This window comes from Alosa alosa, chromosome 9 (assembly GCF_017589495.1).
Source record: "Alosa alosa isolate M-15738 ecotype Scorff River chromosome 9, AALO_Geno_1.1, whole genome shotgun sequence".
In the NCBI taxonomy this organism is placed as follows: domain Eukaryota; kingdom Metazoa; phylum Chordata; class Actinopteri; order Clupeiformes; family Clupeidae; genus Alosa; species Alosa alosa.
Window position 1 is genome coordinate 3287379 of NC_063197.1, and position 23865 is coordinate 3311243.

The following is a 23865-nucleotide window of genomic DNA, read 5'->3' on the forward strand; positions in this document are numbered from 1 at the left end:
AGTACAATTTTGGTCATGGTGATTACGTAGGAATGAATTTACACAAATGTGCATATCGTGGCGTAACTGACTGGGTCTTCAACCCGTGCCTTCAGGCACCATTGCAAACCTCATTCTGATGCAGGTTATATAGACCAGCCTTTCTCAAACTTCTTTGACCTGAGGCCCGGTCATGGCAGACTTTTTTGGGTCATAGGGCTCATCTACATGTACCCAGAAAAGAAGGCTACAATAGCTCTTGGCCACGTTATATTGAAATTTGACTATGCAATACTCAATGCTATACAGTGTATTATACAGTCTCTGCTCTGTTTCTAAGGAAGTTCCAAAAAAAACAACGTCGTTCTATTAAGTTTAGTTAAATAAATAAATAGCCTTCCAACAGGTTGAAGCGGAGCTTTGATACCAACGTTATCGATTAGTTTCAGTTTCTCGGCGCAGCAGCGCATTGAATGAATGCTCATACCACCACTTAATTGTAGGGCTCCATGTTTAATGACATCGATAGCAGAAACGTTTGTTTTCTTTTTTCGTCGATCCAGCGGTTTTCTTGATCAACTGCGCAGCAAATTATCAGATGAAGCACCGGGCCTAATTTCCTCCACGACTCAGCGGACCAGCAGTCTCCATGTTGCGGACCCATATTTTGAGAAATGCTGAATAGACCACAACCAATTTCAATACTCCGACCACGGTCACCGTTAGACTAGGGGAGGAGGGATGAGAAAAAGATCTGGCCACAGTTCTTCCAGAACCGTGCCAAGTAAAAGCGTTATCAGTTTGTGTGAATGAAGCGAAGCGTAGGCCATAGTGTGACATCGTAAAACCAATGGTGTAGAGATGGCGCCACAGGTTTTTTTTTTTAAGTGAGCCCACGTTTGCATGTAGGCAATTTATATTCACAATACTTGGGCCTACTAAAAGAAATATTATTTTATTGCATTTGTATTGGTTGTTTAGAGTAAAAAAAAAAACAATCGGGTCGGTATTAGCATAAGTTTACAACCGGCAAGTCGGTCGGACTAAAAAGGGAAAAAAATAAATATTTGGGTGGGTTCTAAATTGACAGGGTCGGTCGGGTTACGGCAAACGAAAATATTTTTAAGGATGGCCTCAATGTCATTTCTCTTCACCTCTCCAGGGTTGCCTCTTCCACTGGAGGCCCAGCGAAGAGGTGTGTGCGTGGGCCAGGGGAGGGCCACCATGGATGACAGCTCGTCTCTGGGCAGAGTGAGCGGCTCCACTGAATCTGTGTCCACTGTTACCAGTGAGGAGTTTGTGCTGGTGCCACCATCAGCTGGGGGATCACCGTCAAGCTCGGAGGGCAAGCCAAGACTCAAGGTGACCGAAACACACTCACACTCACACACCCTTGGTGCCATCTTGGCATGTTTTGTGTTTCTCATGCTCAAACTGTACTCCTTTTCTCTTTCAAATAGCAAGAACCTCTGTGTTCATTGTAACTTGTGACTTAATTCTCTCTGGGGGCAAATTCAACTGAGTAGCAAGGGTAATGTACGCTTATTTATTCATTAAAACATAAAAGTCACCTTTGTGTTTTAATAAACAAATACTAAGATTTGTTTAGTCTGCATGGCTCGCAATCAGGGTTACTGTGTGTATAAACTCCAGGGACATTTTATCAGACCTCTGCAAAGAACTAGTTTCACAGGGCTATACAATGGGATATACAGTATGTCGCACATGCTACAGAAAAATTGGTCTTTTATCGGTTATTAATTATTTATTGCAGTTGCACCTGCGATACAGTTTTGAGTAGGCTATGCGATGCATTTGTGTGAGAGAGAGCCGCTTGTTTGTTTAAAGTACATTTGTTTGCTTCTGTGTAAGGGGAATTGATGTACTTAGATGAGAAATTGGTAGATGTAATCTATAACACGATTAAAAAGCTTGTCCACTTGTGCATAACATCCATAAATTCCACAATTCCTTGCGAACAATACCAGTGTCCTTAAGGCAGTTTATTGACAAATTGCATTATTTTCAAGAGCTAAAATACCCGAGAGGAAGATACCTTGATTTGCGGTGGATACTCAATTTTTACTTTCCGCACATTCAGACACATGAAAGTGTAATTATATGGTCGAGATCATTAAAAGTATTAAATAGTATGATATGATGTATGAAAGACAAAATTTGTTGCTATTGATTTCAAAAACAGCTTCACAGCTTTTTCTCTAGGTTACCTTAAGCCTTTAAGATCTTCAGACCTTCAAACCTTAAGATCTTCAGCTACCTTCAGTAACCTACGGTCTCTATATGGGACGGTCTACAAGTGGATGCACACTTTTGGACATGGTAGCATTATTTTCAGGAGATTCTCCTATATTAGGGACTACTTGATAACCTGACTCTCGCCAGATGAATTTCGTTCCGCCTAGCTCCACTCATCCATCTGGGATCGATCCATTGGAGTGGTGCTTCAGAAGGCTGGGCCTTATTAAAAGATCCTTGCATAAGATTGGATAAGCCACTTGTCCGTCATCTATTGACGTGCTACTTCAACCACTCACATCAAAGCCAACCCGTGAGGCTGAGAACAGTCTCACAGTCGCTTCTACGCTACGTCACATCTATGAAACTCCCACCCTGAGTCCTGGTTGGCTCTATCATACAATCTTGTGCTGAAATCACTCTCAACGTAACCGATCCCAGATGGATGTGAGTGGAGCTAGGGGGGAAGAAATACGTTACGTTGTCCATAAATAAATAGGCTAAATATATCTTGCATTGTAGCTAGTATGTGCAACTCTACCAGAGTAGACGATAGAAGTAGGCCTACCTGCCCCACAGACTCTCAATGAGTCCTTGCCCCTCAACATATCAAAATTGGATTCCTTGTTGTGAGGAGGTGGTACTTTGAGCCAGCTGTGGTCTTCTGAAGTTCATCACTGATGTACTGAAACAGCTCAACATATCAAAATTGGATTCCTTGTATCAAGCAAAGTAGAGAAAATACATTATACAACAATTTAAGACTAAAGGAAGCTGAGATATAACCTTTTCTCTCTTTTCAGTGAGGGGCCATTTTGGATTTTATGGATAACTGCCACTAGGGGGGCCGCCCCAACTTGTATCCATGGATTTTTGAAAACCTTAGGCCTATACCTAACACCCTGCCAAAAATTGTCCAGAAGTGCCCAATTTTCATGAATTGCATCCTAGCTACTAGGTGCATCCCTCCTCAGCATGCGCATGTAATCCAAACATTCACAATCGTGCAAGACGACTGAATTGCTATTAAATCCGGTTAGCATCATTAGCACGCTGCTAATTTGTTCAAAACTGTTGCATTCAAATTGACTGCTAAATTCTAATCAACTCAATCCCGATGCAAATGGAAAAGTATTTTCCAAGACTCAAGCGGGCCTGTCCCAAGGAGAAAAAAGTATTCATTTGAAACTTAAAACACACGGGGAAACTGAACAGTCTAACCAGTAGACTTACTATGATAAACTAGCAAATTACTTTGTTTACAATATTTCCAGGCTTCAACCAGTGCTGCAGACTTATGTGCACAATTATTTATTTGAGTGTTTTTCATGATTGTGTTGCTATTTCTTTTCCCTGTTTGCTTTGATTGATAACTGAGGTGATTCAAATCAGAGGAAGGTTAAGTTTAAAATAAAAGTGTTTAAAAGTGTTTAAAATGAACTTTTTTTCCCCCTTCTGGTCCTTATCTGAAATAGATTTTAAAAAAATCAATAATTATCGATATCGACCGATATGAAATACTTAACGTTATAATCATGATACAGTTTTCAGCCATATCGCCCAGCCCTACTAGGTAGAACCGATTGTTTTCGGCACTCGGTGACCTCGAAACAGAGATCTATGTGAAAAATCACCAGAATTCTTCTTTAAGAATCTTTGTGAATACGGGCACAGCTTTTGGTTTGGATTTTGCTGTCAGAACACACACACACACACACACACACACAAACAGGCACACAGACTGGCACACAGGCACATGCACGCCTGAGACCTCTGTTTGCTCCTATCAGATGTCGTGGAATGGTAGTGAGCAGCTGCAGAAAGCGATGGAGGAGGTATTGGAGGATGACGTCTCACGAGATGAACGGAGAGAGGGCGCACAGGAGGATGATGCCACGGGAGACCCTGCAACTCCAGTGGCCTCTGACTCACAGAAACGGCCACCCAGTCTGACCCTGGACCCCTGCCCTACTGGTATTAAGAATTTAATAATTTGATAGTAGAGTAAAGGTGTGCTTTGCTCCTTTGCTCCTTTGCACATGTACCCTTTACTTGGTCAGTTTGCACTAGTTTTAGCACTATCTTCTTTTTCTTCTGCCAGTTTGTGATATTTGCCATTACACTGGCTGTAAAGTAGTTCTGTCAAATTTAACAACACATTTCGTAATGGAAATACATATGATGTTTGCCAAGAAATTTCATGTGAAAAACAGAAGTATGAGAGAAATATTTGAAAAGTAATGTTAACCTTAACCTTGATCATATTTAATTTAGTTGTTTCCCAAAGTTTAGATTGATTAATAACGAGTGATTATCTGGTTAAGCCATATAATCACCAACGGTAGGGTTTCACCCTAACAATGTGATGAAGCTTGTTCTGTTATGCTAGTGGTTTTTTGTGGATATAGGTCATTCTGAATATGGATAGCTCTACATATTTTTTTCTAAAGCTCTTTCAATTTGCAAAACCATACTCAGGATTCATAACATTTGGCAGTTGGCCATTTGCCTGTGTCTCTGTGTGACCAAATATGGTCTTGATACATACAGTATAAGCGGTGCCGAGATATTGCTCTCTTAAAATGGACCGAAAGTCAAAACCATTTATTGTCGATTGTCCATTTCAACCATAAGGCACAGAAGTGAAACTTTAACCGACAAGAGTTTGGTCTGTGGTCGCACCTTTCATTCGAGCATCAAAAGGTGCTTTTCTTCCTGTTGTTAAAACGGTCACTAAAAGATTACGCTTCCTCTTTCCGCGTGACCTTCCTATGTTGGGTCATGCAAGCTTTCATTTCTATTTCAGTTTTTCACATCATGAAACAGAAAACATGTAATGAGATGTTGAATGATAAGATATACAAGTTTATATTTGTGTAAAAGTGGGACAGGAAATGACTAATAACTGCAAATTAATTACAGTTCAACATTTTGAAAGACAAGAAAGCCAATAATTTAACAGTAGTTATGGGTTAGATACATACCAGGGCTTTAATATTTTAAGATGACCTTTACATTTGTGTAAAAAACTGTCCCTTTATTGCTTGTGTTTGTTTATCATGCCCTCTTTTATGCTAACATTCTGTTCCATCATTGGCCACTAGATGGCAGTGTAGGTTCAACAGACAGCTCTGCTCCTGAGGAGGACAGTGTCCAGTTCAGCAAGTTGTCCTACCTGGGTTGCACTTGGGTGAAAGCACCACGCAGTGAATCTGAAGCCCAGAAAGCCATGGCAACTCTGCGCGCTGAGAGTGCCATCCCTATCCCTGTCGTTCTCCATGTGCCCAACATTTCTGAAGGATGTGTAAGGTCAGCTGGACAAGTACACTACACACAGTGTAAACATGTATGTGTAGGCTACATTCTGCCATTACTGGTATTACATTTAGAACATTTGCTAATAATTCTGAACGGTGAATGTGGAAACCTCAATTTCTCCCAATAAAGGAACAGCTTATAAGTGAACTTATGTGGTATGATAACACATTTTTGCCATCTGTTGTTGAGAAACATGATAGGCAGTCTGGACCATCAGCTAAAAAAGTCATTGTGTCTCAAAGAATTTTGATCTTCCTGTGATACTTTAGGATCGTGGACCAGGCATCAGGCACAGAAATCGCCTCCTTCCCCATCTACAAGGTGCTGTTCTGTGCTCGGGGGAAAGACGGTACCTTGGAGGGTGACTGCTTCTCGTTCACCGAGAGCTACCGTAGCTCTGAGGACTTCCAGATTCATGTGTTCTCCTGTCACATCAAAGAGGCCGTACGTTTTTGTTACTCATGCCCAACCAGATTCCCAGGCTGTTAAATGCACCATATATAAACAGCATGATGGTATTCTATGGAAGTTTAAAAGCCGTTGACAGCGTCCCTGTATTAACTACAATTATCATTGTGTAAATGCTAAGAGGTTGTGGTGCGCTGCAAAAGACATTGTAAGGGAACAAGGCATCCCTTCCCTGCATGCATGCCCACAAACACTCAGAGAAAGAGAGCCATTCACAGTTTGCAGAGCTTTTGTTTATGTTTTTGGAAGAAGTTCCACACGTGACGTTTTCACAGCTGTAGTACTATTTGGCATTGTGTGTTTCTGTCATTCTTCCATTCTGCTAGATTGCCATTCATTGTAGCTCTATGTCTCTCTGATTCTTATGGATCTTTCACTTTCTCTTCTTTTACTCCAAATTTTCAAATGCCTCTATCTTTTCTTTCCCTCCCTATGCTCTGTTCTTCCTACCCCTCCATTTTGCAGGTTAGCCGTATATTATACAGCTTCTCTACAGCATTTAAGCGTTCTTCAAAGCCGGCACCAGATGTCAGGGACTCTGCATTGCCCATGTCACCGGACGGCGATGTTTACACCTTCACCGTCTCCATGGAGGTGCGAGAGGATGACGGCAAAGGCAATTTCAGGTTAGCTCGCGACCCGCTCACTGACCCACAGCTGCAGGAATGGTGTCGCTGCATAGAACAACATGGATGACATTTAGAATGCAAATATGTCTAAAGGAACAAACCAAACATGCTGAAGGGCACTCTTTTGCACATGGTGTTGAAACCTTGAATATGGAATTCACTTTACATTTTTCAGCTGATATTTAATCCGCAAAATTGTTCACATGCTCAAAGTCCATGTTTATGTTTTTTTTCTGGGCTTCTAGTACACACACCTTACACCTTGTAATAATGGTTATGTGAAGGAAAGCTCCTACCTGTTTGTAGTCTGAGTGGATTTTGAGGAGTTTGTAAATAAAAGTAGCTATTTCACTTGTATATCACTTCTGACAAGACGTCAGTAATAAGGTGTGATCCCCTTCATCATTTTTTTTTTTACTACGCTTAAAACCCAACTGCTCTGTTTTGTTGACAATCGAATGCAATCTACCTTTTAGTGTTCTACATGCTAATTAGCAAAGCACTTGGAATTGCCTACAGCACTTGGAATTGCCTACATGAATATCCTTGCCTTCCTTTTTGTGTACAGTCCAGTGCCAAAGGACAGAGATAAGTACTACTTCAAGCTGAGACAGGGCGTCCAGAAGAAGGTGATGGTCAATGTTCAGCAGATGAACAACAAGGAGCTGGTGATTGAGAGGTGAGTCTAGTAAGACTTTATAGATAGCTAGGACATCTGAGCATTGACTAGTGAAGTCTTTTTGCTAGTTACCTTATTATCCTCTTGATTGACTATTTAGACCATTAACAGACCATAGGTACCAGGTTGGCTCTTCAGTTTCCATCTGATCTGCTTAGGCAAGTGTTTTTCCATTTGGCTCATCTGAACAATGGTGTGTTCTGATTTTTGCAGTGTAACCTGCTCTCCTTAATCAGAGTATGTAGTTTCTCTGAATCAGAGAAATCAGCTATTAGTGAATATTTTTAGCATACCATTGGGTTTACATAGTCACCAATATTTCACATAGTCTGTAATTTGTCGACATGGCCCCATTGGGTTCGAAAGCCATTGGAGAAATTTGCTAATGTAAATTGTTTTGCCATTAGTGACCACATGGTGGCATATTCTTCATAGCGTGAAATGGAAATGGCTCAGGATATCAGCTAGATATTAATTCACTGATATGGATAGAACAAAATATATATATTGATACTCTTATTAATTGTGTTAGAATGCTGAATATATGCATTAGATGTGTACTGTGCAAAAAATTGAGAGAGAAATGTAGTTGTTCAACCAGTGAATTGGAATCACACCTGTTACTACAAAGACATTTTTCTGGAGTTATTTGAATACAATATACAGCTGTTCTTAACTGATAATCTTGTTTCTATTGCCATGAATGTGTTTGTTTCTGTGTGTGGTGTGTGTGTGTGTGTGCAGGTGTTTTGGCATGCTGCTAAGCCCAGGCCAGAAGGTTCGCAACAATGATATGCATCTCCTGGACATGGTAAGACTCATTGAGCGGTTGCTGTGATACTCAGTGTCTCTCCCGCCCCCTCTCTTTTCTTTCTGGCAGTCTTCCCGTCTGTTTGACTCAGAGAAAGCCCTCAACTATACTGACACCGCAAGCAAAACTTTTTTTTTTCTTTTTTAATTGTGCCGTAGCCATGGAGATACCTGGACCTTAGCGACACATTCTCCCTGCTTCAGCCCCCCACTCTAGTGTGCCTCCAGAGCCGAGTGTTTGAAATTCAGAGGAGGGACAATTAGCAACTTACACAAGCCTTAATTGTTTTCCAAGAATTTATGGGTTTGGGCGGAAGTAGCTAATAAGCTGCCTCTGCAGAGCCTTAATAGCAGACAGCTGGGAGTGTCTGGTGCCTTGTCAGTTTTAGCATGCTTGACACCTACTGTGGTCTTCAGTGTGGGGTTGTCTATCTGTTTATGCTATAAGGGTTTGTTTGGGAAATGACAGTGAAAGATCGCTGGTGTTATGCTGATCATGCTGTTGACATTTATCATGCTAAGATGAGAGTATTTGTTGATGATGATGATTATGATGATGATGATTGTGATGATGAAGATGATGTATGTGATCGCAGGAGTCCATGGGGAAGAGTGCAGATGGGAAAGCCTACGTGATCACTGGCACCTGGGACCCCACCAGCCCTGCTTTCCAGGTGCTGAATGAAGACACACCGAAGGGTGAGCCGCCACTCCTCCGACCACTGTTTTACTTGTTTCACTTCATGAAGAGTCTTGTGACAAGATCCATCTGGTCCACCCATGTGTGTTTGAGATGCAGTTTAGATGAGCCAATTTGAGTATTCCTGACACCGTTTCATCCTTGTTAACATGAAGCATCACATGTATTAGACTGTTCGAACACTAGCTCTCCACAGGCTCCTTTTGTTTTGACAGCTGTTGGTACCTCCCAGTGTGATAGTGATATTCACATATTAAACATATGCAGATATATTCAACACTTGTGACATATGTGTGTCAACTGCCCAAGCATGCTAAGGCTGAAGCCTAGAAAAAAAATACTCCAAGCAGGCACCCCAGAAATATATTGCTTGGCAGGTTACCTAACTAGCTGGGCAAAGCACCAACTGTGTCTAAGACCTGTCAAACAAGCTGATGCAGCGTAGTATGACTGACTTCCATTAAAGGAGCAGAGTTGGTACTGCCTAGCGGTCATGTTTATGTGAATATCAGTGGTATCAGATTTCTGTTCAACTGAAAAAAATAGTTGAACACATTTATTCATCTTAAATAAAAAATATATAACCATGAGTGGCACTTTTGCATCAATGATTTTAGATAGGTTAAATATATGGTTCTCAGACTACCTCAAAAGTATCTGACAGGCCTTAGACTCTGAATTGTTAAAATCACTAACAAGACTGGCAGCCAGAACTTCTCATGAGAGGGTAAATAAGGCTTTTTCTAAGAAAACAAGAATGAGACCTCAGGTGCTTTACCTCAGTCTGTTGTCAGAAGAAGAGCTTGTAGTGGGATGGGTTGTTCCAGGTCTGGGCATAAACTTGAAAGTTTGATCAGCTGTGGATATTGTGTCCAGCACATGAGAAAAGCTGGGAATATGGGGTTGAGGGGCAGAGTGGCGGGATGATTTAAAGAGAAACTATGCAGTTTTGGCCATTTCTTCACTGTTTTCTCACTGTTTGCTCGCAGGTTTCTCTGCAGAGCTCCCCCTGTAGCCTCAGAGTATATGATTTACGACACTCCTCAATCAGTCAGTCTGTCGTTTTCCTCTTCCCTGTTCCTACGACAACGGTTTACCTGCTTTTTTGCTTCTTTTCACTGGCTTTGACGAATGATTGAGAAACTCCATCGCTACATTGTTCTAGCCGGTGCCTGGCGTATATGTGTGTAAATTCAGTAAAGCAATTCATTACACTCGTTACTTCCTGACACTGAGGCCGTCGGCCCGCCGGCCCAAAGTTGCAAGGGTGTTTTTTTCCGCTCACAGGTGCTAGGGGGAAGCGAGACGTCCACCATTCAACCCGAAAAAAGTCAAATAACCATTTCAATGACTCTGAAGCTGTTAAGTTAAGGTAAAAAGAAAACCTGCATAGTTCCCCTTTAAACTCATATGGCAGGTTGCCAGTGAGTACACAAGCTAAGGGAAGCACTGAGAGTCGAGGTTTGCAATGCTCTCACTGAGCTAATGAGAGAGGAATTTGTGGAAATGATTCATGGACATTGGTGCTGCATCCTTATAAAGTCTACAACTGGTTATTATCCTTCTTCTGCTTCATGCCTTGCTATATTGTGACACATTGACTGTGTTTATATGGACAGAATATCATAAGGTTATGGCTATAACTTCTCCAATCACTCGTCTCAGGGATTTTTTTCACAGACTTTAGCCAATGTCAGGCTGCTCCGCAATAAACTAGTCCTTTTTTAGACATTCTGAAGTCACCCAATTGGTCAGGTTCAAGGAGTCAATGATGTTAGAAGGGTTAAAGTCAGAACCTTACCTTCTCTTGGCGTTAACCAATGGGGACACGTATACCACAGCCCTCATTGCAGCAGTGGATCAGCATTCACCAAGAACACACCACGGGGTGTTGTGCACCATGGCTGGTGGTCATGAACAAGCTGACAATAAGCAGCTCTGGTGAGCACAGCGCGGCTGTGATAATATATTGGTGTACACCAAGATCACACCCCAGAGCTAGGCGACTCGCAGGCGCCAGAGTATTACTGATGGACGCAAGGCCTGGGGAATAGATAAATGTCCACTTGAGTGCTCCAGGGTGTGGTTAGTTCGGCTGTTGTTCCCTCGCTGCTGGCCGAGAATGTAGCACTCATAGACACACACGTCCGACTCCTCAGTCGTGATGCTGAATGAACAGAGGTCATAAGCTTGACTCAGTCGTTTGTGGTGCTGAATGAACAGAGGTCATAAGCTTGACTCAGTCGTTTGTGGTGCTGAATGAACAGTGGTCACCAGCTTGACCCAGTCATTTGTGGTGCTAAATGAACAGTGGTAACTCTGGTAACTGGTATTGGAGCGTAAAGCTACTGTAGTTAAGTAAGCTACCCTGCATCAGTTCAAGGCTCAATTTCAATTCCAGGGAAACGTGTTTACGTTTTAACCTATTTTGCTTTCCATTGTGATGTTGGTCAACCATCACGATGGATGATGACATTGTCCATCGGCCTAACCCTAAGACGGAAACTGGCACAACACTCATCGGTATTGGAAATATTTGCCGCCTTAAAAGGCTGAATTTTCCTTTTGTGTTTCGAGTCACGAGTCAAGTCAACAAAATTCATGAGATGGTGATTGTAGATAGGTTCAGATTAATGACATCATGTGGGGATGACCTCCCATTGGTTAACATTGATTGAACTTGACCAAAATAGGCTTTTAAGACCTTATCCCGATTTTGAGAAATCCGGCTATGCTACCTAGAGTCCTCCAAAAGAAACGGTGTAGCATTATCCCGGTTTCTGACCGTTGCTGACAAGGATTCTACGTGCTTGATAGATTTCAGATTTGAACCAGAGATAATATATAGAACACTGGAATCAGTTACTGGGATATTACTACTTGTCATATATAGAGGGATATTAATCATTGATTTAGAAAAAGTTTCTTTATCTATGATACTAATCGTGTTCATGTAAACACCATATACTGAATATGATAAAAATGGGTATAAGCCTCATATATGGGATACCAAAGTAAAATGCATGTAAACGCAGTCATTGGTGGCCAGACCTTGCATGGCACAGTACAGTACACACCAAGCTTTGCTTAGTAACCTTTAGCTGAATCCATAGAAAATGAAATCCAAAGCCCAAGTTAAATAAATTGCTTTTGGTCTTTCTTTGCTTCCTGTCATTCATCTAGAGTTCCCAGTGAACACTGTGGCATTGAGGGCTTGAGTAGATGCTGCTTGCACTCACCCCATCTCACCAAAAAACTAGCGTTTATTATGTATGCCTGACCATCCTAATGGGAATCTATTTTGGGCTCTGTTATTGTGAAGCTTGGTGTTTGCTTTGCCTTGTTCTCCGTTAATTGAAATAATAAAAGTCCTCTGTGTGAAATAGGTTACTGTTCCTCTGTTTCACAGTTTGGTTATTATGCCTCTCCCTGCTCCATCCATCACCGTATCCTCTGAGTAATTCAGCACAATTCTTGCCTGGGAAAGGGAATGAAAACAATCCTTTCTTCCTGAGATATTGCTGAGATATTGCTCTAGTTTGGTTGTTTTTGGTCTCCTCGACAACTCCTTGCAATTTCGATGGAGTAACTGTCAGTTAAATATTTCAGTTTTATGTTGATATTTGTTTGTTCTCACTCTTTTTGTTTAAAATTATACTCTGCTACCAGATCGTTAAACTGGTCTTTTGATCATTTTACTCAAGCTTTACAAAAAATGCTGTAAGTTAAATTTGACCAGTTTTTGTGCTTTGTGCAATTATGACTACTGCTGCCGTTTCACTCATCTTGATATGCTATATTTAAATTTCACCATGACCGATAAGGAGTATATGTGTTTCTTTCCAAAGTGGGCATGTCTGTTCATGCTAGCCTGCCCTCCTGAAGTCGGGTAGGCTAAAAGGTGTCAAACATTTGTGTTGGTCATATGCACCACCATACGGTACATTCATTGTGGTATGGTGGTGCGTACACCAGTACGTCACACTTCTCAGGAGTTCAAAACTGTGACATATACGGTAGTAATGCAGTGCTAGTTAGATGCAGAAACCAGTGAGATGCTCAGCACCTGCCAGTGTCGATGCTTTGCATTCTAACCTAAGCTTTCTCTCTCCTCTCCAGATAAGCAAGTCTTCATGACTGTGGCTGTGGATCTAGTGGTGACTGAGGTTGTAGAGCCTGTCCGCTTCATGATGGAGGCACTGGTGCGTGTCTATCCATCCAACGAGAGGTTTTGGTACTTCAGCCGCAAGACCTTCTCAGAGACCTTCTATCTGAAGCTCAAACAGGTATGGCATTAAGCGCTACAGAGCAGCACGTCCTAAGACAACATTGTCTAGCAACTTAAGGAGTCCCTTGAGATTTCAAACACAAACTCAAACTGGTCAGTTGTCATCTGGATTTGCAGCATGTACCACTGTATGTTTAAGGCAAAATAACTCAAACATGTACTGTAGATTAGAACATGTAACCTTTTACTGTAAGACTAAAAAAAAGAAATGAAACTTCTGGAATTTGTAGTTCTAAAAGCAAATTCCTAAATTGTGTGTGACCCTACTGGAGTTGTTGAGCATGTATAGCCCTCCCTCTCTCGAAATGTACATTGCTCACACACAGACACACAGACACACACTTATGCTTGCGCATGCCCACACCCACACCCACACCCTATCCAGAATCAGTGAAGCGTTAAACGTGGGCTTTGTGTTGGCAGGGACTAATAAGAGACAGGCTCTGATTATCACACTGAAGTAATTAGTGCTGCAGTCTGAATGGCTGCCTTAGTGCCTCTGTAGTTATCTCATCACTGCAAAGACGAGTGCCGGCACAGTAGTTTAAAGCTAATTAAAAGATAATATTATGGTGTTAGCAAATGCACAGCCCAATCCAACCTTACTGTTTTATTGTTATTATTGATTTTCTTTCTTCATCTTTTTATTGACATGGTTCCTCATTGAGTATGGGTTTTGAGAATAATTATTTGCTCTTTTAGAGTGGTCGAGGACACAGTATTGGCTTTTTCACTTTAGTGATTAAATTGAGATGGGAAGCCTCTTGCTTTTGCGCTTTATGTCCTTCAAAGCTGCAGCAGCACACTCTGTCAGCCATCCAATCCATTCAGCCCGTCATTCAAAAAAACTACTTGTATGACTTCCAAAGGCCCGGGCATCAAGAAATCAGTGGCTGATTGTATTGAACCCCCTTACTGCACTCTGCAGGCAAAAGCCTGCTGCTGTAATAGTCTCCGAGTGTCCCTCCCACTCTCTCCCTGTTAGTTTGCCCCACTCTTCCTCCCTCCATCTCAACCCAGCTCCCTCCCTTCTTCATTAATGTCGAAATCTTGTTTGAATCCTCTCGTTCTTCTCTCCCTCCTTCTCTCTGTCCGTCCTTATCACACTCCCTCTGTCCCTCCCATCTCCCTCGCTCTTCTCCTATCATTGTTATAAATGTTTTTTTTTCCCTTTGTAATTATATTTGGTGCCATGGCCCCAAGATGGTGACAAAGGTTAGACTATCTTTGGAGGCGTAGGAGATGGAAACTGATGCACTAAGTATAATATGGTCACTGAAGAATCTATCCTCTGTCGGAATTAATGTGTGCATGTTCCCACGCACCCCAAAATCAAATGGCAAACATGTATGCCATCCCTCACTGTTATTAAAGTTGTCAAATAAGTAAATAAACTTTGCTTTATTGTACTCTTACTGTGGCAGCAATAATGAACACAGTTCCAAGGTATTTTAAAGTAGCATAGGCGAGTGTATGATTTCCCTTGAAACCTACCTATATATGCACTAGGAACAACAGTGTGGGCAAAGTGCATTCACCACTTTGATGGTGAGCTTGAAATGAAGAGAAAGCTCTGATAGGCTTGTAGTCACTTGACAACCTTGTGTATGTGTGACGTGGCCCCTTCCCTGAGGGGAACGTGAAAGGATGAACTAAAAAATGGTGTTGGGTTTTTGGGTTAATTAAGTCTGTGTTTTTAGTATGTGCACACCACAGAGCTGTAAAATTGTAAAAAGTGTGAACCCCTCCATTAGCTAGATCACACATTTTTTGGGGGGAAAAACATTGGGGTCATTGGATTGGAAATGACGCTAATCCAAATGTTCTTTTTTGTGCTGTGTATGAGATGATGAATGAGCCCCTCCAGAGGTATGCGCCTCTCCCAGCCGATTTTTTCATAATGTCTGTTTTGAAGGCCAGTCTTTGTTGTCTCATGACTGACAGCGTTGAGCATAATGGAACCCTGGAAGCCGCGTGTCCCTTTCTTAGTTATGGTCAGCCATATTGGGGGATACCATTTAGCTGAATATGGTTTTCTTTTAGTGTGAAATATGAAATAGAATCTTTTGACAGAATTGGTAAAGTCCACATACAATAGGTTTGTAGCTCTTGCTTGGAATATAATTGAATTACTGTAACTTAAAATATTTCCCCTTATGTCTGCCAATGAGCTTTAGAAAATACAAATCAAATCTGTAGTGATACTACGTTACTACGTTACTACGGATCGCCCCCTATTACCACCAGTCCCGTGTTTCCGTCCTCTTGCGTGTATGTGTCACTTAATATTAATTTCTATACAAACCAAGACTGCGGATTCCTAAAGAAACGCAAGCACCCACACCATTGGTGTATCTAAATGAGCTATGTACCAAAAATCACATTTTACCGTGACTCGAAGAGCTGTAAACAGTGTTGTAAGGCTGCGTGTACAAATCCGCTTGGAGCTCTAGTGGAATTTTGAATTGCGACGAGAATTCTCGGGCTAACCATTCATGTGCCCTGTGAAAGGGTGGAAGTAGACAACCCACCAGGCCAGCACTAACCTCCAAGCGTGGTAAACAAAATCGGATATTTCAGGCAGTAAAGTCCCCGGTAAAAACCAAACTAGATTTTGTTCAAATCTACACACCTATGGCTACTGAAAAATGTAAGGTTCATTTATCAAATGTTATTTTGAAGTAAAAAGTTAAAAATCATCGTTGTTTTAGAATTTTCGTAAGAAATGGGTGATAATTGGAGGTGTAATGTCAATACCACATTATGAATTACCAGTATTTTTCAAAATCGGTGTGAATGCCGATAAGGATATGTGAAACTGTGTGTGAAGATGAATATTTGGTGTTTTGTTAGCAGGGTGGAGAGCGGAGCAGTGTGGGCGATGCCATGCTGGAGGTGGTGAGCCTGCAGCGACACTCAGAGAGGACCAACGGGGGGCGAGGGCGCCTGCAGTCCCCCACAGAGGAGGAAGAGCCAGAGGAAGGTTTGTCATCTACGTTCTCGAGTATTCGGTGGTGCCATCAGTGGAAGGGCAACAGGGAGCTCCCACAGGGGGCAGGAAAAGGAGGATGTCACCAAGACTTTGGTTGAGTTACTAGTAATAACAATAATATTATTATTATTATTATTATTATTATGTAACTAATAATAGTATGCGTACATGGCAACTGTATATTCATTTATTCATTCAACCTTTATTTATTCTAGCAAATTCATTAAAAGTAGTCCTCATTTTCAGTGATGTCACGATGAATGTACACAGGCTTAAATAATATACTTGTTATGAAATGCCACTGTGCTTACATCAGTAGTGCCATGGAGCATGTTGGAAATGTTCCCTTGAAATGACAGGCTAAATGTTTGGTATCAACAAAGGAACAAGGTTATACAGCAACAGAGCACCACATGCGGACTGAGCTGTGTCTGCATGAGGGCAAATCAACAGCAAATGCAGCCAGAGGAATGCCAAACTGCCATCATCACAGTGGATATGTATAGCATTGTCCAAACGTCCATCACAGTGGATATGTATGGCATTGTCCAAATGTCCACCACAGTGGATATGTATGGCATTGTCCAAATGTGAACTGCAGTATTTATATTTCTGAAGCAGCTTACCTTTTTGATAGACAGATGCCTTTGCCTCTGATACAGGAAATATAATTCTGTGTTGATGCTGCAGGAACATCATACCACAAAACACCGGGTTGTTGTCATCTCGATGAGAGAGAGAGAAAAAGAATTACAGTACAGTATGTGTTGCCTCTAGGGGTGTCACTTTTATTCACTCATTCGTTTGAACTTGGGGAGAAAACAAACATTTGAACTACTGTATAATGACCTGCTCGTAGCACGTCCCTGTTTTCCCAGTCCCTGTTTTTTATTTCACATTATGAGTGTGACGTTTTTTTATTTTGAAATACTTTTTCTCTTGATCAGTGAATTATTAATGACCTTGTATACAAGTGTACAGTGTAGCAAATACTGATCCTGTCCACATTCTAAATGTGCTACTTCACAGTCTTAAATGTCGTTTGAGATAGTTGTCATGGCGACGTTTACTGCTGGAGATGTGAGAACAATTATATTTAGGCAATTATATTTTGGGGCCTAGGCAGTGAAGCTGTATTGTTACTAAGATCGTTCTTTGTTTGGCCTTGCACATTGTATTCAGAACATTTCCACTCCCACCCACAGTGATGCCATCATGTAATTTGGGAATTCTTCAGGCAGCATTGCACGAATGTCAGTGTCCAAACTGACAAAACTGGAACATTTTCCCTGGTGTTGATTTTCACCCAAATTCTATTTCAATGAAAATCTTAACTCAAAATCTCTTTACTGCAGTATAGAGAGATTCAGAGGATGGCATTGAAGTCTTCCTCACTGAAGTTTTTCTAAGAGAAGTTATTCACCCACACCACACTCAGAAAAGCAGTCTGTAAAGTTGAAAGCCTGCTTCAAGGTCTATCTTCAACTCCCTTAGCTGTTCATGCACTTCTTTACTTCATGTTTGACCCAAGGCTCATCTTTCTGTCCTTCTCACAATACAGACTTTTCAAGTGGTTGCTGTGTGGGAAGCATTTGCTGGAGGTTGTTTTTAATGTAAATATCTAGTGAGAAGAGCCATATGGATTTGTGAACATGTTGTATTTGGCTTGATTAAAGCCTTATGGAACAGCAAGGCATCAATAACAAGAGAAGATAATCCATTGGATTTTTGTTTGATTTATTTCATGATTTTATGTCTGTTTGTTTTCTTGTGTGTGGAAAGGAAAAATTACAGCCCCGGTTAAAAATACAGGGTTTTGTGAAATGAAAAGGAAACCCAGAAAAATCTTGTCAGAACCACCTTTAATGTGTAGGAAGTCCACACCTTCCTTTCCACCTTCCTATGAAAGGCTCCTAAAGCTGAACTTTATCTGGAGGGTAGCCTATTTGGAATTGATTTAACTACGATACTGTAAATATCCTTTTTTGCTTGATTTACCCTGGTTTTTATACAGATCTGCCACTTAAGCTGGAGGTTGCAGACTGTTTCTTTTCACTGTGGCTTCCAGCTTTTCTTCAGAAATTCATTATACCAATAAGATGGGTTGAATGCGGGGTCAGAATCCCATCCCACTCCCACTTGTATCTTCCACATTTTGTCCCGCTCCGTCTGCCAGGCCTACCAGACTTGCACTGCTGTGTGTAAACATGTTGCTGGCATGCAATCAAAAGTAACAGTCTGTGATTTTAGAACATGAGGTAATTTTGTAGTAACTTATTTCATGTTATATATTTGATGATAGATAAACCTGCCCTTTCTTAAAAAAAAAACAAATGTTCCCCCCGCTGCACTATGTTCCACTGGGTCTTGTGGGTCCTGTTGTCCCATGGGAGTGCAGGCCTCTATATTAATAAACAATCTCAGTACAGGCAAGATGGAGTTTTTCCCAATTTCACAACAAAGTTGAGAGTTGATTTTGATATTTTGAATGTGTTGTTTTGGACCCAACCCTCATTGGCATAGCAGGCCTGCCAGCTGACTGGGATGAGATGTGAGATCCCTCCCATCCTGACACCTGACCTCTCTCTGCCAGATGGCCAGCTCCACCACACCATCTGTGTTCTGTAAGGATTCAGGAAACATTACTAGTCCGGCAGAATCTTGGTGAACCAGGTTTTGTCGGTTAAAGTTTTTTTTTTTGCTGTTTCTTGTTGCCCAAGGGTTACTCAATAAAAATAGGGAAGGTGCCCGGTGATATCCCTTGAGCAATTCCCAATATTCAGCTCTAAAGTTTTTAAGCGATTTTCCATATTTCCATATTCTAATTTCATTACCCTTTTGAAAGGACAGCATGAAATGTAAACCAATTTTTTCTTTTTCTTACAGTAGCATGCCACATTGTGACCAACTTACAACTGTTAGATCCAACTTTTCTCTTTTACCAACCCCATGGAATATGTCATTCTATTAAATGTTGTTACCTCGTAGCCTTCCAACAGATTAAAGTGGAGCTTTGGTACCAACGTTCTCTCGTGGAGACGTGCACCTGAATGCGTTGAATGAGCGCTCATACCACTACCACTTACTGTAATTGTATGCCTCTATGTTTGATGACACCAAATTATTATTTCCTCCTGATTACGGAAATGTTTGTTTTCTTTTTCTGTCAGTCTGCGGTTCCTTTATCAATTGCGCAGCAAGTTATCAGACAAAGCACCGCTCCGTGGACCAGCAGTCGCACCGGTCCATAGTTTGAGAAACGCTGGTGTAGAGCACAGTTAAACTCCAACATGGGGAGGGAGAGGGAGGGTTGAAGAGATGTGAACCAAAGGGGCCTTTTCCAGATAGTGCCCAGTCAGTGAGGTTTGTGGTAAGTGGCAGAGTGTTGCAGGTAATATGAGAGCCTCTAGAAAATACCTTTTCCTACCAACCCAGAACCACAAGCTATTTTACCTGAACAACATCTTCTACATGCTCGTCAAGTAAAGAAACAGCAGAGCTGGTGAAAGTTGGGTATAGGAACTAGATAGGTGGAGTGTAGGAAAAGAAAGAACAAATACATTGTTTACAGTGATGTATGAGATGATGATGATGATGAAGTCATTCAAAGAAACAGAAATAGTGAAATGAAAAAGGTAATGATAAGGAATGCCTTACAAACATAGACTAACACATCTAACATGCCCTTTGGCATGTTTATTGTGTAATTTTGATGTGTATCAAAATATTTGTATCTTGAGTGAAATGTGTAGGATCCTACTGAATGTGCAGTTTATCAGTGAGGAGAACTGACCTGATGAAGTACTGTCATGAATTCTTTTTACCCAATGAAGATGGCAGCGTCCCATTATTCCATTTCATTTTTCACCCTGACTGGTGAAAATCACCCGAATGGCAGCGCTCATCTGTGTTTATGGGGATTACAGACCAGGAAATACGACTCGTAAATAACAATCCTCTTCATAATCTTCATTAAGTATAATATAGAAATTATGTGAAAGATGAATCACTTGGTTTGGTTATCCATTCCAGTATTGTCCCATCTTATGCCTCTAGCAAGGTGGTTCAGCTGGGTTGTCCCACATTAAAGGTACACTATGCAGGTTTAGGTATTTTTGGCTACTGTAGAGCTCCCTCTAGAGTCGCGATATATTTCAATTTTACTCTGCTGTTGTACATAGCAAACTTCTCGTAACTTGTCCCCCCTGTACACAATGAAACTGCTTTGTGGAGGTGAAGGATTAACTGGTTTTTCGGCTGGCTGGTTTTTTTCGGTAGCGACTTACTACGTCAATGCTGTATAGCTATGCTAGGTGAACGATATGCCTATTACAAGTTTGTTTATCATCAAAAATAAAAATCTTGCATAGTGTACCTTTTAACGATAAGCAACTTTGAGTGGCATTTGGGAAATCTAAAACTGGCTTGAGCATTCATTAGTTTTCTTTTTCAGTGGCTTTAATCAATGTTGTACATTTTCATCATGTTTCTAAATAAAAGAAGCTGCGGCAGTTTCATTTGTTTGTGTATGTTATCTTTCAAGCATCTTGAAGCTTTGTGTTTGTGGGTTATTCTTGCTTTAGACATCTCAGGTAGACATCTGACACTGCTCTCTTTCTCTTTACAGATAGTGACAGTGAGATTTCCAGTGGGACCGGTGACGTGTCCAAAGATTGCCCGGAGAAGATTCTAGAGTCTTGGGGCAGTATTTTAAACAGATGGTGAGTGATCTGGCAGCTTCTGCCTCTCAACCTTGCACACGACCAGCACAGTTTCCCCTGCTAACACCGCCGAATTCTAAAATATCCGCTGACTGTTGCTGCTGAGGCAATGCTTAATATGCACTGTCATTTTTTCTAATGTTGCGCATATCATCAAAGGGGGTAAAAAATGAAAACTATTAATTATTCAGAGTGAGAGTGCTTAAATGCTAATGATGGTTTCAACCTCTGAGCCAGCCACACAGACATATGGTAAGAAAACATCAGCTGTGTTCATTGATAATCAATGGACAATCCTTGATTAGTTTTATGGGCAATCCTTGATTTTTATGTAACCTTTGGTACTTTGGTCTTGTTCTGCCAACTCTCATTTGCTTGTTTTGATGGCCTTGAGAACTCCATTTGTTTCTTCTGGGGCAAAGTAGTGCTTAAGAACATCAATCTAAATTATATTAAAAATAATTTAAACAGCTTTCAGCTCATGTAAACTGAAATCACTGAAATCAAAGCAGCTCCAGATGACAAATAGACAGTTAGCAAATCTTTCTGATAATAACGTAATCTACATACAGTAGTAATTCTGCTAAAAATGTTATCTATATCATTTCTGAAAGACATCCAAATGAGGCATTTTCTAAACCCTTCTACAGTAGTGTCTAAGGAGTACTATGAATAGATACTATGAAGGATGCCCTCGGGAGATGGGGATTGAAGTGGAGGCATCAATTTATGTAGCCCCCCAAAAGATCCAAGCCAAAACAGTTCAGTGCTGTGTCCATATATTTATAGTGCAGCATGACTGTTTATTTCATTACCTTATATGCAGAAAATAGAACAACAAAACATGATTATGGGTCAGAGGACTTCAGTAAGAGAGAAATCTGTGAAAAGACTGACTTCATTTTCTCATTTTGCTGAGAATAACTGAGCCAGTGTCTTTCCAGTGGCTTATACTGTATCAGTGGCTTGATATCAGATAGTAAACCGACCGCCTTACAGGTAGCTACAGTAGATCCTCACTCTAGCTGAACTGTATTTTCACACTTAAAACATGAGTATAATTACACAAATTCAGCAGAAAACAATAACTAGGCCTACATAAAATTCTGTATAATAATCAAAACATCTTCGATCAGTTAAACTGTGAAAAGTGTGTGGGCTGGATTAGAGAAAGCTTGTGAATCATTACATTATTTAGCTCTGTTTTGATATGGTTGTAACCTGTACCTATGGCCTCATAGGCATAGCAACCTGTCTGTGCGGCCTAAGGGTCTGTCTGCACTGGTGCGGCCCGGTGTCCCGGAGGCCCTCAGAGCTGAGGTGTGGCAGCTGCTCTCCGACTGTCATAGTGACCATGACCTGCTAGAACGCTACCGAATCCTCATCACCAAGGTAACTGGCATCATTTTTAAACTGTGTGATTCTTTAAGGCATGTATTTCCTTAGTGTCTTTATTCTGTGCTGTATTAAACTGGAGAGTTAGCGATGGCCTGTGCAGCGGCCTATGATTGTCCATGGAATTTAGTAGTGGTGTCAATTTTATGACCCCCATGAGCATTATGTGTGAAGAGGAGGGAAATTCATCTACAGTAGTAGCATTCTAGTGAGGTTGGGGTCTTGCTGCTCTCAGAGAAAAGATTCTCCACGCAGTGTGGCAGAGAGCTAGAGCGGGAAACAAGGGGCGTAGCTGTGTAATTCAGCTGAAAACAAAAGGGCCCAAACTGATCAGTGCTCCAGTAGAATGAACAAGTGATGCTGGGTTGTGTGAAGTGGTCTCTTTAAAGAACGGATGGAATGATTGCTGTGTCTTTGGTCTATGTCCTAAAATGCTGCTTCTAAAGTAGTAGCAGGGTTATGTAGTCGCACACATGTCATCGTGCTTGTGCAGCAGTGAGGCACCTGGTTCCTTTAATAATAAGAGGTATTTCAGAGCTACTCCTGCAATGCATTTCCTGATGGAAGCATCAGTGGGCACTTAAGTCATTCATGCATATGTGGATGTGCCCTGAGCAAAGGTCAGTTGGACGTTGGTAGAGCAGAGGAGTCCTATACCCCTCCAGCCCTCACGTGCAGGACCTATTTTCCTGTTTTGATGATTTCAGCACCCAGAAGCTTCTGGAGCTGCAGGCTTGATTTCTCAGTTCCCTAACCTTCCTCTCACACCTGTGATCTAATGTATTGATAATTAATTGTTCAGTGCGGCATTGCTATCAGTCTTTTTTTCTTTTCTTGCATCTACTTCAAATGGGCTCCATCGCATGTAGATATTGAAATGTAGACATCAATAACATTAATTGTGAGACCTGAAGAAACTATAATCTGATCCCTTGACAGTAGATGTTTGAGGAAAATAAAAGGAAAGCCTAAACCGCATAAAAGAAAGGAAGTAGTTTTACATATGCTGTAATTATTTTGGCTCACCCATTTGGATGTGAGACCCAGAATCCCTCTGTCTTCCTCCCTGCCTTTCTCCCCCTCCCTCCCATCCTCCCTTTCTCCATTCACTCGCTCTCTCCTCCTTCTGTGCCTCTGCTTCCCTCACTCTCTCTCTCTCCCTCCCTTTCTTGTCTCCCACATTGGCAGGAATAGCTACAGCCCAGATGAACTTCTAAATATACTGCTGCTTATGTAAGTCAGGTTATGTGACAGAGAATATAAATTCATTCATAATGATTTTTTTTTCTCCTTTTGTCTTTTTTTTTTTTTTTTGCGGTGATCTCCCTCCGTGAGAAATAATGATATTGATATTGCAGTCACTGTGCTATTAATAAAGCAGAAAAGCCCTGTGGCAGTAGGGCTGGCCGGCCCGTGGATGGGATGATGTCTCTGTTATTAATGGCCTCGGCTCTACTCAGCAATGATTATAATGCTGATTGAATACTAAGTAATTGTACAACCGGTCGCAGCGGGTTATTGATGTTGTAAATCTCCCTGTATTTCTCCAGCCGTTAAGAACGTGATGCATTCTTGAATGATAACCGGCGTGGCTGTAAAACACACAGTGCATTGTGATGCAGTGAAGGTG

At 41.3% G+C, this 23865-nt stretch overlaps 1 protein-coding gene across 5 annotated transcripts in view; it reads left to right on the forward strand.

Moving 5' to 3' along the window:
- The window catches only part of rabgap1l (RAB GTPase activating protein 1-like), an 88677-nt gene that overhangs the window by 4618 nt on the left and 60194 nt on the right, over nt 1-23865 (forward strand). For 2 of the 5 annotated variants that reach the window (XM_048253239.1, XM_048253240.1), the window contains exons 2-13: nt 1142-1341; nt 4026-4209; nt 5340-5544; nt 5823-5997; nt 6487-6647; nt 7219-7329; nt 8074-8140; nt 8736-8838; nt 12959-13125; nt 15981-16110; nt 20747-20840; nt 22082-22232. In XM_048253239.1, coding sequence (XP_048109196.1) covers nt 1204-1341; nt 4026-4209; nt 5340-5544; nt 5823-5997; nt 6487-6647; nt 7219-7329; nt 8074-8140; nt 8736-8838; nt 12959-13125; nt 15981-16110; nt 20747-20840; nt 22082-22232 — 1686 coding nt within the window. In that variant the 5' untranslated portion in view covers nt 1142-1203. Of the gene's footprint in view, nt 1-1113; nt 1342-4025; nt 4210-5339; nt 5545-5822; nt 5998-6486; nt 6648-7218; nt 7330-8073; nt 8141-8735; nt 8839-12958; nt 13126-15980; nt 16111-20746; nt 20841-22081; nt 22233-23865 lie in introns of all 5 variants that reach the window. The other 3 variants (XM_048253241.1, XM_048253237.1, XM_048253238.1) reach the window with 2 other exon arrangements.